This window comes from Pteronotus mesoamericanus, unplaced genomic scaffold (genome assembly GCF_021234165.1).
Source record: "Pteronotus mesoamericanus isolate MK-2021 breed Mesoamerican mustached bat unplaced genomic scaffold, CSHL_Meso_final contig_256, whole genome shotgun sequence".
In the NCBI taxonomy this organism is placed as follows: domain Eukaryota; kingdom Metazoa; phylum Chordata; class Mammalia; order Chiroptera; family Mormoopidae; genus Pteronotus; species Pteronotus mesoamericanus.
The window spans coordinates 4819916-4836553 of NW_026555108.1; the positions used below are offsets into that span (position 1 = coordinate 4819916).

The following is a 16638-nucleotide window of genomic DNA, read 5'->3' on the forward strand; positions in this document are numbered from 1 at the left end:
GCATGCAACTAATTTATTTGTTTTTATTACTCTATAACGTGGTCCTCAAAGTATATTCCCTTCATCAACATCACCTGGAAACATGTTAGAAAGGCAAACCCCACCAAACCTACTGAATCGACAGTGTGGTGATTGCTGAGGGGAGTAGGGTATGAGGGGACTAAAAAATAATGTAAAAAAATATGAGGATTAAATAAAATTTTTAAAAAAGAATTAAAAAAAAAACCTCTAGGAGTAGGGCCCAGAAATAAAGTATGTGTGTGGTTTTAGAAAAATGTGTAAAGTCATTATTATTGATTTGCATAATGAAAAGTTTCCATTTCGACGTAAATTCTAGTACCTGTTTAGTAAGGTAATAAGGGAATTGCGTTGGTTTAACAGACACTCTAGTTAATACTTATGAATGCTAAAGTTTGAAAATGACTACTCTATAGTATTCCATTGTATGACAATTTGTTTACCTGGTCTACTTTGGATACTTGAGTTGCTTTCAACCTAACTGCTTTTATGAACAATCCTGGCATCAGCTTTATGTACATTTCTCCTAGCATTCAGTACATTTAATTGCCTAATTGAGTAAAACATATTGATCCTAACTGAATCTCTTTAAATGGTCATCAGCCTGACTATGAATGTTCCTTGTTGAGGAGTACAGGGGTATATATGCATGTATGTTCATATATATGTATGTACCTATGCATGTTTGTATGAGCATGAGCTGAAAGAAAACCACTGGTGTTGGTTTTTTTCAGGTTCTGTCCAATTTACTCTGTTTAAGAAGGCAAGATAGTGTTCATAACATTAATTTGGAACATTTCCACCAATAACAGAGAAAAAAACAGTTTTGGGCACATGGAGAGCTAAGTTTCAGTGACCTGGAAAGTTTCCATTTATATGTGACAGCTGCTCAGCCTTTTTTCCCAGACACTATGGTAATGACTTGGAGTCCCCACCTCTTTGCAAATGAAATTCTGAATTTTGTATTGACTGAGAAAGGAACCTGAGTGGGAGCTCCTTGGTGAGACACAGAGGACCTCCAGCAACCAGGTCCAAATCTGACTTTTGGCCTCCCTCCCTCTGGCTGCCTTCCTCTGGGCATCACCTGGGAGCCGGTTACAAATTCAGAATCTCAGGCCCCACCCCAGACCTACTGAGTCAGAATCTTGACATGAACAAGATTCCCAATGTACATTTAAGTGTGAGAAGTGCTGCTCAAGTCTAGACCATGACCAGGGACCAAATACTCAGCTCTTTAAAATTTCAAGAAAAATCTGTCCATTGAACAGGCTCAAGTGTACCCTCCTTGTACTGAACTCGATGCTGCAGTGAAGAGTGCTCAGAAAAAAATCAAATTCATTCATTCATTCAATTAATATTAGGACAAATCATATTAAATCGCCATTTCATAGGTCACAAATGATTAATATTGTTCTTTGGATATGGTCTCACTCTTAATATTTACTGAGCTCCTCTTATGTACCAGGCACAATACCAGGTATTGGGGATGTAGTAGTGGGCAAAACCAGCCTTGGTTGCTGCACTCATAGAGCTTACAGTCTACCAGGAGAGACGCTCATTAATTTTCTTAAAAATCCACACAAAGAGATATAAAATCACAACCGTGGTAATAGCTACAAGGTGAAGTCCCTGGTGCGTGGACTGTCCTTGAGTTGATGTATTACAGGGTAGGTGTTGTTCAGAAGAGCATCCTGAGGAAGTGTGGCCAGAACTGCATTTTGAAGGGCAGGGGGGTGGGGAATGAGGAGCATGCCCACTTGGGGGATGAGAATTCCAGGCTGAGGGCACAGCAGGTGCCAAGGCCTCCTGTAGAGGATTTCACGGAGGGTAGAGACCCCCCTGACTGCAGGACCCAGCTAGCCAGGTCTAGAGTCCCTCCTCTTTCAAATGACCTTGCCAGCAAAGCAGCTGAGTTTGCCCACAGCAGCTCCCCAAGGCTTTCTGCTTCTCCTGCAGCCTCTGTGTTTAAAAAGGCTGTCAGGGCCTTCTCTTTCCCATGGGAAGAGACTGGCAGACTTCTGTTTAATGGTCCTGCTGGTCTAATTTACTCATTTCACATCTGTGTGCTCTGCTTTTGATCTTCTTATCTGAATAAACTTTGGTGGCTTGGGGAAACTGTTTCAATTCCCTGAATGCCTGTGACGTTCTCCCTTGCTGCTAAGTCTTTGCACATACTGTTCCCTCTGCCTAGAACACAACATGGGCAGCCTCCCCACCTCCCCCGACTCCAAATACCCAGCTTACTCCTACTCATTGTCAGCACCCATCCAGGAAGTCTTTTTTAGCCCCTCCCCCAAAACTTTGATGCTGTTCCCACAACCACCTACAATAAAGCATTTATCTCCCCTGCTAGCACCAAATCTGATCTTCCCCATCAATCCTCTCCAACACTCAGCTCAGGGCACAGGATGTGCTCAATATTCACTTGTTGAATGAATAAATGAAATATTGTATTTAACCTGAAGCACAGTGGTGGCCCACACTGTGGGCTGGCTTACTCAACTGCTATTTCTTCCTTGCTTACCTTCACTCGCATGGTGTTGGTTTTTAAACTAAATTCCATTATCTGCCTATTTTATCATCTGCTTTCTTTATCCTAAAAACTCACAGCAGACAGAAAAGACTTTATATTTCATACAAAAGAATTTTTTCAAACATATCTGTTATCAATGAGGTATTTTTTATTTTTCCTTTCTGTGCTGTAAAAAAGATTGTTACAATCTGTTGTTTAAAATAATGTAGGGATACTAAAGTAAGTGTCTAAACTGGATTTCAAAATGTGAATCAAAACTTTAAAAAATTCATTAATCTAATATCCAAAAGTAAAAACTTCTTATACCTTGTTTGCTAGGTTTATAGCGCCAAGAGCCTTATCATAATTTTCTCCGACTTCCCAATCCAAATAAACAGTGGCCAGCAACCGTAGAACTTTAGCCTATAATTAAAAATAGGGTAAAAAAGCACACGGCTGAGGGTTAAATTGCAATACAACAGCTGATTAGCACTTACACAGTGACAGTCATCTTCTCAAATGTAAGTCATTTCCTTAAGTAACCAGATACTCTTGGGATATGTCTCCTCACTATGCTACCCACGCCAAATACTAAGGATTTTAGGGTAGTAGCTTATTCTAATTTAATATAGCCATATTAATCTAATTATTTTCTTAACAGTGTTTTACCATTAAAGTACTTTATCATCTCCACTTTACAAAAAAGGAAACAGCAATATTTAATTTAATCATCTTACCACCTATTGCATAGGTAGCATTGTATTATGCCTCCATCAAAAGAGATAAATCCATAAAAAGACATAATCCCTTTCTCAGATTTTATAGCTCAGTTGAGAATAACCAATTGGACCAAGGCACATACGCCACCATTTCAGTAGGGACAGATATACTTTCCTAGAGAGAAGATTTCTCCCAACTCAGCTAAGTTTTCAAATTAATAATGCACTGCTGAATTAAGTCAGTTTTTCCAGCTAGTTCTACATTGATAAGGGGAGTAACTCTATACAGTGTGAACGTATTTAACTACAGATTCACATTTTGAAAGAAGGAGACCTATTTCAATGAAGAATCTGCCTCTAACTATAAGTACAGTAGGGCCAGGCAAAGGTGATGTTCTAACGTTTAAAAAATACATGTTAAGCACATTAAGGCTCCGTGAAACTAGAGAAATGAAATTTAAGGTGTCATACCTTTGAGTTTTTTAATTCATAAATGAATATGGGTCAAATAAGATGTATATATGTACTTAATAGCATTATTATTATTGTGGAAAGACTCTCAACTTATAAACTTTCCCAAAGAACTTTTATGGAGTAAATACGGCATTTCTGAAAAAGACTGCAGCTATTTCATAACAGTAAAAATAATAATAATAATAATAATCATTATCATCATAGAAAAATATAGCGAAATGGATAAATCTCAAAACCATTTATTATGGCCCTGGCCAGTTTGGCTCAGTTAGTTTGGAGCACTGTCCCATAATCAAAAAGTTGCAGGTCTGATCCCCAGTTTGGACATGTACAGGAGGCAACCAATCGATGCTTCTCTCTTGCATCAGTGTTTCTCTCCCTCCCTCTCTATCTTCCCCTCTCTCTAAAAGCAATGAAGAAATGTCCTAGAGTGAGGATTTTTTTAATAAGATTTACTATGTTAAGCAAAAGAAGTCAGACATAAAACGGTACAAGCTGTATGATTCCAGTTATACAAAGCTCAAGAAAAGCTGAAAATAAGTTGCAGCAGTAGAAGTCAGAAGAGTGGTTTTATCCTGGGGGTAGGAATGACTATTAACCAGAAAGAAACCAAAAGAATCTTTTTAAATATATGTTTTATTGTTTATACTATTACAGTTGTTCCACTTCTTCCTCCTTTGCCCCATCCACCCAGCCCACACCCCTATAATCAGTCCTTTCACCATTGCCCATGTCCATCGATTTTTCATGAATGTTCTTTGACTAATCCCCTCACCTTCTTTCAAACAGTCCCCACCTTCTACCTCCCTCTTACAGCTGCTGTCATTCAGTCCCATGATTCTCTGCCTCTGATTCTATTTTGCTCATTTGTTTGTTTGTCAGATTCCTCTAATATTTAGTTGCCATTTCCATCCATGCTGTCGCAGAAGGTAAAAATTCTTTCTTTCTGCTGCACAGTATTCCATTGTGTAGATGCGCCACAGTTTTTTAAATCCACTTATCTACTTATGGGCACTTAGGCTATTTACAAATCTTGGCTATTGTAAATAGTGCTGCTATGAACACGTGGGTACCTAAGTTCTTTTGAATTGGTGTTTCGGGATTCTTTGGATATATTCCCAGCAGTGGAATAGCTGGGTCAAAAGGCAGTTCTATTTTTAGTTTTTTGAGAAAAACTGTTTTCCACAGTGGCTGCACCAGTCTGCATTCCCATCAACAATGCACTAGGGTTCCCTTTTCTCCATATCCTCTCCAGCACTTGTTCTTTGTTGATTTATTAATGATAGCCATTTTGACAGGAGTGAGGTGATAGTGGTTTTAATTTGCATCTCTCTGATGGCTAGAGACACTGAGAAATTTTTCATATGTCTATGGGCCATACGCATGTCTTCCTTGCCCATTTTTTTAAAAAGATTTTATTTATTTATTTTTAGAGAGAGAAGAAGGGAGGGAGAAGGAGAGGGAAACAACAATGTGTGGTTGCCTCTCAAGTACCCCCTACTGGGGACCTGACCCACAACCCAGGCATGGGCCATGACTGGGAATTGAACCGGCAACCTTTCGGTTCACAGGCTGGCGCTCAATCCATTGAACCTCACCAGCCAGGACTCCTTACCTATTTTTAATTGGATTATTTGTCTTCCTGGTGTTGAGTTGTATAAGTTCTTTATGTGTTTTGGAGATTAAACCCTTGTCCAAGGTATCATTGGCAAATATGTTCTCCCATACACTCAGTTCCCTTTTCATTTTGATGATGGTTTCTTTAGCTGTACAGAAGCTTTTTAATTTGATGTAGTCTCATTGTTGATTTTTTCCTTTATTTCCCTTGCCCTAGTAGATGTATCTGCAAAAATGTTGCTACAAGAGATATCTGAAATTTTACTACCTATGTTTTCCTCTAGGATTCTTATGGTATCACTGCTCATAATTAAGTATCTTATCCATTTTGAGTTTATTCTGGTATATAGTATAAGATGGTGGTCTAGTTTCATTTTTTTGCATGTACCAGTCCAGTTCTCCCAACACCATTTATTGAAGAGACTGTCTTTACTCCATTGTATGCTCTTGCTTCCTCTGCCAAATACTGATTGACCATAAAGACAAAGGCTTATTTCTGGGCTCTCTATTCTGTTCCATTAATCAATGTTTCTGTTCTTATGCCAGTATCAGACTATTTTGATTACAGTGGCCTTGTATTATAGTTTGATATCAGGTATTGTGATCCCTCCCACCTTGTTCTTCTTTCTCAAGATTGCTGAGGTTATTCAGAGTCTTTTTTGGTTCCATATAAGTTTTTTGTATCTTTGTTCTAGATCTGTGAAATATGCCACTGGTATCTTAATTGTAATTATGTTGAATCTACAGATTGCTTTGGGTAGTATAGACATTTTAATGATGTTAATTCTCTCAGTCCATTAACACAGTATATGCTTCCGTCTATTTGTATCTTCCTCAAAATCTTTCTTTAGTGTCCTCTAGTTTTCTGAGTACAGGTCTTTTACATCCTTGGTTAAATTTATTCCTAGGTACTGTTTTTTTGTTGTTGTAATAGTTAATGGGATTCTTTTCTTAAAGTTTCTCTTTCTGATCATTACCAGTATATAAAAATGCCACCAATTTCTGAATATTGACTTCGTATCCCACTACTTTGCTAAATTCATTTATTAGGTTGAGTAGTTTATTGGTGGAATCTATAGGTTTTTCTATGTACAATATCATGTCTATGAATGATAGCAGTTTTACTTCCTCTTTTCCAATTTGGATGTCTTTTATTTCTTCTTGCCTGATCACTGTGGCTAGGACTTCTAGCACTATGTTGAATAAGAGTGGGGAAAGCAGACAGCTCTGTCTTGTTCTTGATCTTAAGGGAAATGCTTCTAATTTTTGTCCATAGAGTATGATGTTGGCAGTAGGTTTTTCGTATATGGCCTTTATTATGTTGAGGTATGCCCCTCCCTCTATTCCTACTTGGTGAGTGTTGTTTCTTTTTTTTTTTTAATCATAAATGGGTGCTGGATTTTATTGAATGCTTTTTCTGTATCTATTGATAAAATCATGTGATTTTTGTCTTTCACTTTGTTTATGTGATGTATCACATTTACTGATTTGCAGATATTGTACCATCTTTGCATCCCTGGCATAAATCCCATTTGATCGTGGCAAATGATCTTTTTATTGTATTTCTGAATCCAGATTGCCAGTATTTTGTTGAGGATTTTAGTATCTGTGTTCATCAGAGATACTGGCTTGTAGTTTTCTTCCTTTGTTGTGCCTTTACCTGATTTTAGAACTAGGATGATACTGGCCTCATAAAAAGAGTTTGGGAGTCTTCCTTCTTCTTGAATTTTTTTGGAATAGTTTGAGAAGGACTGGTGTTAGTTCTTCTTTGAATGATTGGTAAAATCTGCCTGTAAAGATATCTGGTCCAGGGCTTTTGTGTGCTGAGAATTTTTTGATTCCTGCTTCCATTTCACCAGTTGTTATCTGTCAATTCAGGTTTCCTGCTTCTTTCTGATTCAGTTTTGGAAAACTGAGTGTTTCTAGAAATTTATCCATTTCACCCAGATTGTCTAATTTCTTGGCATATAGTTGTTCATAGTAATTTCTTACAGTCCTTTGTGTTTCTGTGGTATCTGTTACTTCTCCTCTTTCATTTCTGATTTTATTTATTTGGGTCTTCTCTGGTTAAAGGTTTGTCAATTTTGTATATCTTTTGGGAAAAAAAAAATCTCCTGGATTCACTGAGCTTTTGAATTGGCTTTTCTTAAAGTCTTTATGTCACATTTCTCTCTAACCTTGATTACTTGCTTCCTTCTACTTGCTCTGGCCTATAATGCTATGAACTTCCTTCTCAGGACTGCTTTTGCTGTGTCCCATAGGTTTTGAGTTGTTGTGTGTTCATTTTAATTTGTTTCCAGGCATTTTTTGATTTCTTACTTGATCTAATTGTTAACCCATTCATTATTTAATAACACGTTTATTCAGCCTGCATGTATTTGAATGTTTTTGAGTTTTTTCTTGAGGCTGATTTCTAGTTTCAAGCCATTGTGATCCAAGAAAATGCCTGATATGATTTCAATTTTCTTGAACTTGTTAAGGCTTATTTTGTATCCTATCATATGGTCTATCTTTGAGAATGTTCTTTGTGCATTTGAGAAGAATGTATATTCTGTTTCTTTGAGATGAAATGTTCTGTAAATATCAATTAAGTCCATTTCATCTAGTGTGCTGTTTAGTGCCACTATATCCTTGTTGATTTTTTTGGGGGGTCTAAAAGATCTGTCCATTGTTTACAGTGAGGTGTTAAAATCACCTACAATGACTGTATTGCTGTTGATATCTTTCTTAAAGTCCTCCATGATTTTCTCTATATATTTAGATGCTCCTATATTGGGTGCATATATGTTTACAAGGTGCTGGACCTTGACTATTTCCCTTGAGCATTATCCAAGAGAAATTTTAAGGTGATATAAATTTCTATAACTTGATTTGTATGATAGTAACAAGACTATATAGATATATTAAAATTCACCAAGCTGTACACTTAAGATTTGTACAATTATTGTGCAAATAATTGTTCATAAATTAAACCTCAATAAAGTAATGTTAGCATAAAATAAAAACTACTTCAGCAACTATACTTTAATTAAAAAATATTTAAAACCAAAAAAAAGAAAAGAAAACTACTTCATAATCTTTGCAATACACATACAGTTCAATCACAATGGATCCTGTCTTTCATCCTCATTTCCTCCTCCAGATATCATCTGTTCTAACTCCCTTGCCTGGTATTCCCTCCATTTTAACTGTATGGATCCTATCTATTTTTCAAGGCCTTCCTACCACAGGCCTTCTTCAACTACTCCAGTCAACCTTAATATTCCACTTCCTGCATGTCCTTGTACAAACTTCAGGTCAGTACCACACAGTTTATCACTTGGCCTTCCCAAATTGTTTCACTTTTACTCAGTTGGAAATCTGTTTTTGAAATTTTAATCAAAGCATAAAATGCAAAAAAGTTAAAAATCTCAAGAGTACATAAATTTTCATAAAGTGAACACATGTATGTTAATGACACAGGTATCAAGAAATAGAACATTAACAACAGGCTCACTTCATGCCCCTTTTCAGACACTTCCCAACAAGGGTAACCAATTACCTGACTTTCCAACACCATGAACTGTTAGTTCTACCTGTTTTTTACATTTACATTTAAGGTACCATACAGCATGTACTACTTTATATCTTGCTTTATTTAGTCAACATTACATGTCAGAATAACCATATTCTTTCAATTCTTATAGTTCTTTTTTTTATCCTCACTCAAGGATATGTTTATTGATTTTAGAGAGAGGAACAGAGAGAGAGGGGGAGAGAGAAAAACATCAATCAGTTGTCTCCTGTATGTGCCCTGACCAGGGATCAAACCTGCAACTTAGAAATATCCTCTAACCTGGGATCAAATTTATAACCTTTTGGTGTATGGGACAATGCTCCAACCAATTGAACCACCTGGCCAGGACTTATAGCTCATTTTTTTCTCATTGCTGTATAATAACCCTTTCTGTCATACTATTGCAGTACATTTTTAATTATGATAATCTACATATACCATAAAATTAATCATCTTAACCATTTTTAAGTATATGGTTCAGTAGTATTAGGTATATTCATATTGTTGTGCAACCATCAGAACCAGATACCTACAAAACTCTTTTAAGCTTGCAAAATTGAAATTCTGTACCTAATAAACAATAGCTCCCATTGTTCCCTTTCCTCCAAACCCCTGTAGCCACCATTCTACTTTGTCTCTATGAATGTGACTACTCAAGGTACTTTCTCTAAGTAGAATCATACAGTATTTGTCTTATTGTGAATGTCTTATTTCATTTAGCACAATATCCTCAAGGTTCATCTATGTTGTGGCATGAATCAGAATTTCCTTCCTTTTCAAGGCTGAGTAATACTCTGCTGCATTCACTTGTATTAATTTTATACTTTAAATATAAACATAAGAGTACAGGCCATGTTTTATACTTCTCTCTTATTCCCCTTCTATAACATTGCATATATATGAATATATATAATTGAATATGAATATATATATTGTTACATTTTGATTGATACACTATAATGGTAAGAAGCAGAAACAGATATTCAAAACATTCCATTTTGCTGTAGCATGTATTAAATTGGTTTTACATCAGATTTGTTTACATATCACATTTTGCTTGATTAAATATTAAAATTAACTCCCATAACAAGCCTGTTCTATCTGTGTGGTCAGGGGAAAACCCAGAATTTTTAACATTCAATAATAAAAGCTGAAACTTTAGAGCCAAAGGTTGTTTAAGCACTTAACATATATTAACTCATGGGTGCAAGAATCTACCCTACAGGTATAGTATATCAATTTTATAGAAACTAATACACTGAAATATTAAATGATGTGCCCAACAGATAACCTATTCACAACTTGGGGGAATAGGTTATTATAATAACATAAACTATATTTTTTCTACCCAATTCTGCAATATTTAACATGATTCTTACCAGCATTTCAGGATCAACAGAACTCTTATCTATCTTCGCAATATCATAGCTTTGGCTAATAATAAAAAAAGGAAAAAAATAGATATTCATTGATTATATTGTTAAAGATTATATATTACTAAGCAGACATGATATAATTATACTTTATTCCAACTTTTCTATTTTGCACTACAACAGGTTATTAGACAATTAACACATGAAAATCAATTTTATAAAGCATTACTTTCTAATTACAAAAAGCCACAATTTCTCAGGATATTTTATCAAATAAATCAATGCTATAATTACATTAATGTTCTTTTCCATTTGGAAATATATATATATTTATATATATATATATATATATAAATATATATAGCACTGAGCTAGATTACATATGTATACAAGCTCTTAGTGGGCATCTTTTAAAGTCTAAGAAATATAAATATATTTTAAATAAAACAAATACAGCATTTTCATGAAAACAAATGCTTAGCAATATTTATTAAGCTTCACAACACCCTTGTGAAGCACTATTAGTTCCATTTTGTAGCTGAAAGAACCAATTTAGCAGTTAAGTGATTTCTAATATTTCCTGGATTGATATTGAAAATGAGAATGAGGGGTTGGGGAGTAGAGAAATTTGACTTTCAGTTTTCTGCTTTAATTACCAAACCATGTTATCTATGGGACATTCTGATAACCACAAATAATATATTAATATGAGCATCAGGGTTTCAAAACCTAAAACTTAAAAAACAAAGCAAAGATCACTTACCATAAAATTGATATTCCAAGGGAGGATGCCAATAAAATTTTGTTAAACTGAATTAAATTGAAGACATTACTTTCAAATATTCCTTTCTAAAAACTTTAAAAAGACCCAGAGCTACCAAACTGAGTTTTCCTCTTGCTAACAAGGATACTATAATGCTGGCCTAGTCATTGTAAGTCTATCTCACAGATGTCTCTTATGGTACATTAAACCTTCTACATCCAGTTTTTAAAATAACCAATGAGGATGGAACTTTTGTAATGGTGGTATATGGAGTTCTCAGACCTTCTCTCTAGTGAAACAACCATTTCCCTGGGAAAAATGTTAAAATAAATGACCATTTAAAGTCTCTGGAAATTGTCTTAAGGGTCTACAGTAAATGAAAAAAATATTTATTCAAAACAACAACTAAATCTCAAAACAGTGCAAGTCTGTTCTATTTGAGCTCCTATCCCCTCTCTTATCCACAACTGCTGCTATCCACACCAGCTCCATGTGATGGAAGCTACTCAGATGAATGCAGTTAAGAAGGTGGGCATTCACTCTTCCTCCAGCCCCTAGACTCCTAGGCTATGGTTTCACCTGGGGAGGGGCAACAATGAAAGAACTGGGTCTTTATCCATCCAATTCTCACTCTTAGGGTAAGGACTCTACCTCCAGTGTAACAGGTTAAGAATACTAGACCGTAATTGTCTTCATCCAGGCTGGCTTATGGGGCAGAGCTTCCATGCCTGGAGGGCATGCTAATAAGGTCTAGGACAACCATCTCCTCAGCATCCACTCATAGAGCAGGGGTGGCACTCCAGAAGCATGCCATTTCCTGCCCCAAACTCCAGTAGTGTGGCACTGAGGCTCTGCACAGGGAGAAAAGCGTGCAAGAAAGTGGAAGAGTTCAGTATCTCTGCACGAAGGGACTGACTTTATTTAGAACACAGCAGGCGATGTTCCTGCCTAAGGGCCATTATTAAAAACAATGGAGACCTTGGTGGTGAGCAATTAAGAGGGGACTAGTAGCTCCAAGATAATAGTAGCAACAAGTGAAGTAAAAAAAAAAAGTTTAAAAGAGGGGACATAGCTAACAACAATCCTGGGGCTACACCCTTCCCTGAGGATACAGGTAGTTATGCATATGTCCTTGGCTACAGCTACTCAGGAGTAATCAGAGGATGATCTGAGGAAGACTAAAAAGCATTCCTCAAGAAATACACAGGTCCATCAACAAAGAGCCAAGAGCCTGAATGGCTCAAATGGCTCCAGGAGAACCTCTTACCAAACAATAACTGAAAATTAAGGTACTCTGATCTGGGGGTGATGGTATGAAAATAGAAAATAAGATTCATTTGATGTACCCCTCAAGAACCAATTACTCTGCTTAAATGGACTAGCCATGGTCAATGAAGGACTCAAATACTACAAATAACAAGAGCCGAGTGGCCATTAGGAAATGGCCACTAAGGATAGGGGCTTCTCGAGTATTCTGTATTCCTGGAAGACCTCCGACTAAAACCTCAGCTTCTGGCACTATGCCCATGTGTTTACAATGTCTGAGTCAACCACTACAGAGAAGTCCTAGTTTCACCTTTCTACCAATGGACTGAGACCTCCCCTGTCTAATCAAAACTGCACAATTTGGATACCCCACTTACATAAAACAGACCAAATTGAGAACCTAGGTAGAAACTTCTTTCATTGAATTTATTGGGGTGACAATGTTTCATGAAACCATACAGGTTTCAAGTGTACAACTCAGCAAAACATCTGTGCACTGCATCATGTGCCCATTGCCCAGAGCAAAGTTTCTCTCCATCCCTGGAGAGAAGTTTCGCTATAAAAGAGGATCTCCCCTTTAACTTGATGGAATACAATTTAAGTTACTACCTGAATCTGTGTCTCCCAGGCAGCAGCCCCTTTTTTTTCTCTCAAATAAATGACTTTTATTCTCTATTACAGTCTAAAATTAATTTTGGTTTACAAAGGTAAGGAAGCCAAGCTTAAAAAGAAACCCACACTTTTGGTTTTAGGTTCCACCTATAAGGAGTTTGGAAGTCACAACCCCATTCTAACAACAAGAAAAAGCTGAAAAGGCTGAAGAAACAACAACTCTTCTTGGATCCGCATGAGAATGAAAGACACAGGGCAAACCACGGCCCTCAAGATTGGAGAGCAAACAGGCAAACACAAGGAATTGTGGCTTACCACAGGAAAGACTCAAAAGCAGAAACTGCAAAGGGAACCAGTGCTGGAACAGGAGTTTGTGAATTACAAAACTGACTGCTGAAAGCTCAGTGTGGACAAGTCTGAGATTTAAAAACTCCAGGGGAACACAGCCATAGAGGGGAACCCACAATACTGTCAGATAGACCTACAGGAGCTCAACCAGATTCCCATGGCAAATATCAGAAAAATATCCCCTTGGGCTTTGGCAGGTGGAGGCTAAAAGAAACTATGTTGAAATACTCCGGAGCACTCTTCATCTTAACAAGGTCTGTCCTGATAGGAAACTAGTTAACCAGCCCCTAACCTCTTGAGGTATTGTCAGAGCTTAACTGACCTGTGGAAGAGAAATACTCACCCCTGCCCTACTCTAGCCATTCTGTACCACCTAAGAGGGAAGGAAAAAAAACCTGAGAAAACACTTGTGAAGTTCACAGTTCAGAGGCATAAGCTCACTAAAAGACTGAGAAATATTTATAGGACTATAGAACTCTTCCATTCCCTGCAAACCTAACCACCACATCACTAAAGGCCTATTTACAATAGTTATTTTTACTCAGTGCATTCATGTACACGTAAAAAGAAAAATTACAAGACATAACAAAGGCAAAAACTCCCCAGAATTTGAAGAGACAGAGCAAGCATCAACACCAGACATGGCAGAGATGTTGGAATTACCAGGCTGGGAATATAAAATAGCTCTAGTTAATATTATAAGGGTTCTAATGCATAAAGTAGACAGATGGACAATATAAACAAAGAGATGGAAAGCCTAAGAAAGAACCAAAAAAAGTCGAGAGATTAAAAAAAAACACTGTAACAGACATTGGGAATGTCTCTGATGGGATTTTTAATAAACTGGACATGGCTGAGGAACCAATCTATTAGCTAGAGTCTTTATCAACAGCATCCTTGAAAAGCAAAGAAAACAAAAACTAAAAAGAACATAATAGCCAAGGACTGTGGGACAACTATCAAAAGGTGTAAAATAAGTGTAATGGAAAAAGTGAGAAAGGAACAGAAGAAATATCGGAAACAATGACTAAGAATTTCTCCCAAATTAATGTCCAATACCAAATCACACATCCAAGGAACTTAGGGAACACAAAGCAGGATAAATACCAATACACTACACCTAGGCATCTCATTTTCAAATTACAAAAAAATCAAGGATAAATGAAAAACTCCTGAAACAAGCCAGAGGGTAAAAAAAACTTACCCATAAAGATGCCAAGAATTAAATTCAACATTTCAAAAACCATGCAAGAAGAGAGTGCAGTGAAATACTTGAAATGTTAACAGAAAAATACCACCAACCTAAAATTCTGTACCTGGTGAAAATATTCAAAGGTAAAGAAGAGATAAAGACTTTCTCCTTTTGAGGGAATTTCTTTCCAGTAGACCAGCCTTACAAAAAGAAGCTCTTTAAAGAAAGGAAAATAATAGAGGTCAGAAACTCCGAAATACTTCAACTAAGCAAGAGCATGGAAGAAGTGCCCTGGCCAGGTGGCTCAGCTAGTTGGAAAGTCATCCCTACACCAAAAGGAGATTGCAGGTTCAATTCCAGATCAGGGCACACACCTAGGTTGTGGGTTCCATCCCTAGTCAAGGTGCATACAAGGGGCAACAGATTTATGTCTTTCTCTCCACACCCCCCCACTAAAATCAATAAACATATCCTCAACCTTCCATCTTGGGAAAATGAAAGAGCAAACTAAACATAAAGCAAGCACAGAGGGAAAGAGTCATGAAGATTACAGTGGAAATAAATGAAATAGGTAACTGGAACACTATAAAGAATATCAAGAAAACTGAAGGTTGGTGCTTTGAAAAGATCCAACAAATTGATGGACTAAGCTAGACTGACCAAGAAAAGGAAAAGACTCAGATTAATAAAATCAGGGATCAAAGAGGGGACATCACTGCCGACATTTGGAAAAAAACTATTCATGAAACACTGGAGATCTAGTGCTACAGCTAGGTGCCCTCGTATAAATCTCTTAATCTCTCTAAATTTCCATTTCCTTATCTGTAAAAATAAGGAATCTGAACAATCTGAAGTTGATGCGTATCAGTCATCTTCATACTATAAAGCAGCAGTCATTTTTTTCCAAGCAAAATCTTACAAGAACACACTACATAGGAAATTGATAAAAGCCTAACTTCTCTGCAGCAAAATGGGGATCTTAGAGATCTGTGGATAAGTCTCCTCCTTCCTCTTAAAGGAGATTCTGAAACTCTTCTGGCAAAAACCTAGGGCATCATACTTTGTTCTCTTCAGATCATGTAAATCTTTGCCTTTGACAAAAACCTAGGGTATCACAGAACAAAGGTTCTAAATTACTGAACTAGATGATCTGTAAGGATTCTTGCAGCTCTAAAGTATTATTTATACTAAATTATCTTCTTATTAAAATTGCTACTATACAATTCATTCTATTTCCACAAGATGGTGCTAATACTTCCATTTTCCATTGAAACAGGTGTTACATGTGATCATTTTTACAGTTAATAATTTTATCATAGTCTATGATTAGAGAATATCCTTAATTTTTCAAAGTACTATTATGTTACTTATATTATCTTCATTACAAGCCTGTGACACAGATAATGGACATCCCAGCACACAGTAGTAGTTAGGTGAATGACAAAGTCACACAGTTGACTAGTAACAGATTTTCTACTATTAGCTCTGTAATCTTTCCTTAAATCTTACTGCCTGACTATGAATAATATTGTCAAATTCTCAAGGGAACAGAAGGGAAAATAAGGAATGAACATTAAGTAACATAAACAAACTTCTCTCGGGCCCATGTATTGAACTATTAATTTTTGTGCACATAAATACATTTATGTTTATTTTGTTACTTCCTTTACCTCTCATTAGAAGACATCTGGGGATATACAGGGTCTGGCACAAATAATGCACCTTTTTTATTACAGTCTTTTATTACAAAATCATAAGCATGTAATTCTGTAACATAACAATATCACATTCAAGCATACCATATGACATTTTAGGTAAAATGTTCAAATTAAACTATAAATTATCACACTCATATTATTACGCTACTAACCACTCAAGCAGGCGTTACTTCTGCCTGACCCTGTACATTCCTATATAGCCCTAGTAAAGGCTAAACATTGATAAATTAAAAAAAAATCTCACAAATACTCTCCTTATTGTAAACATAGTAGCCATTTTTATTTTTTTTAAGATTTTATTTATTTTTTGAGATGGAGAAAGAGAGGGAGAGAAACATCAATGTGTGGTTGCATCTCACACACCCCCTGCTGGGGACCTGGCCTGCAACCCAGGCACTGGGAATTGAACCAGCCACCCTTTGGTTCGTAGGTGGGTGCAAAACCTACTGAGCCACACCAGCCAGGGCCAT

At 36.6% G+C, this 16638-nt stretch overlaps 1 protein-coding gene across 1 annotated transcript in view; it reads right to left on the reverse strand.

The window, feature by feature from the left end:
* Window positions 1–16638, reverse strand: part of TEX11 (testis expressed 11) — a 156101-nt gene that overhangs the window by 86461 nt on the left and 53002 nt on the right. Inside the window, exons 9-10 of the mRNA XM_054574233.1 lie at window positions 10276–10330; window positions 2858–2953 (exon numbers count right to left, since the gene is read on the reverse strand). Of these exons, the coding sequence (XP_054430208.1) occupies window positions 2858–2953; window positions 10276–10330 (151 nt within the window). The remainder of the gene's footprint in view (window positions 1–2857; window positions 2954–10275; window positions 10331–16638) is intronic.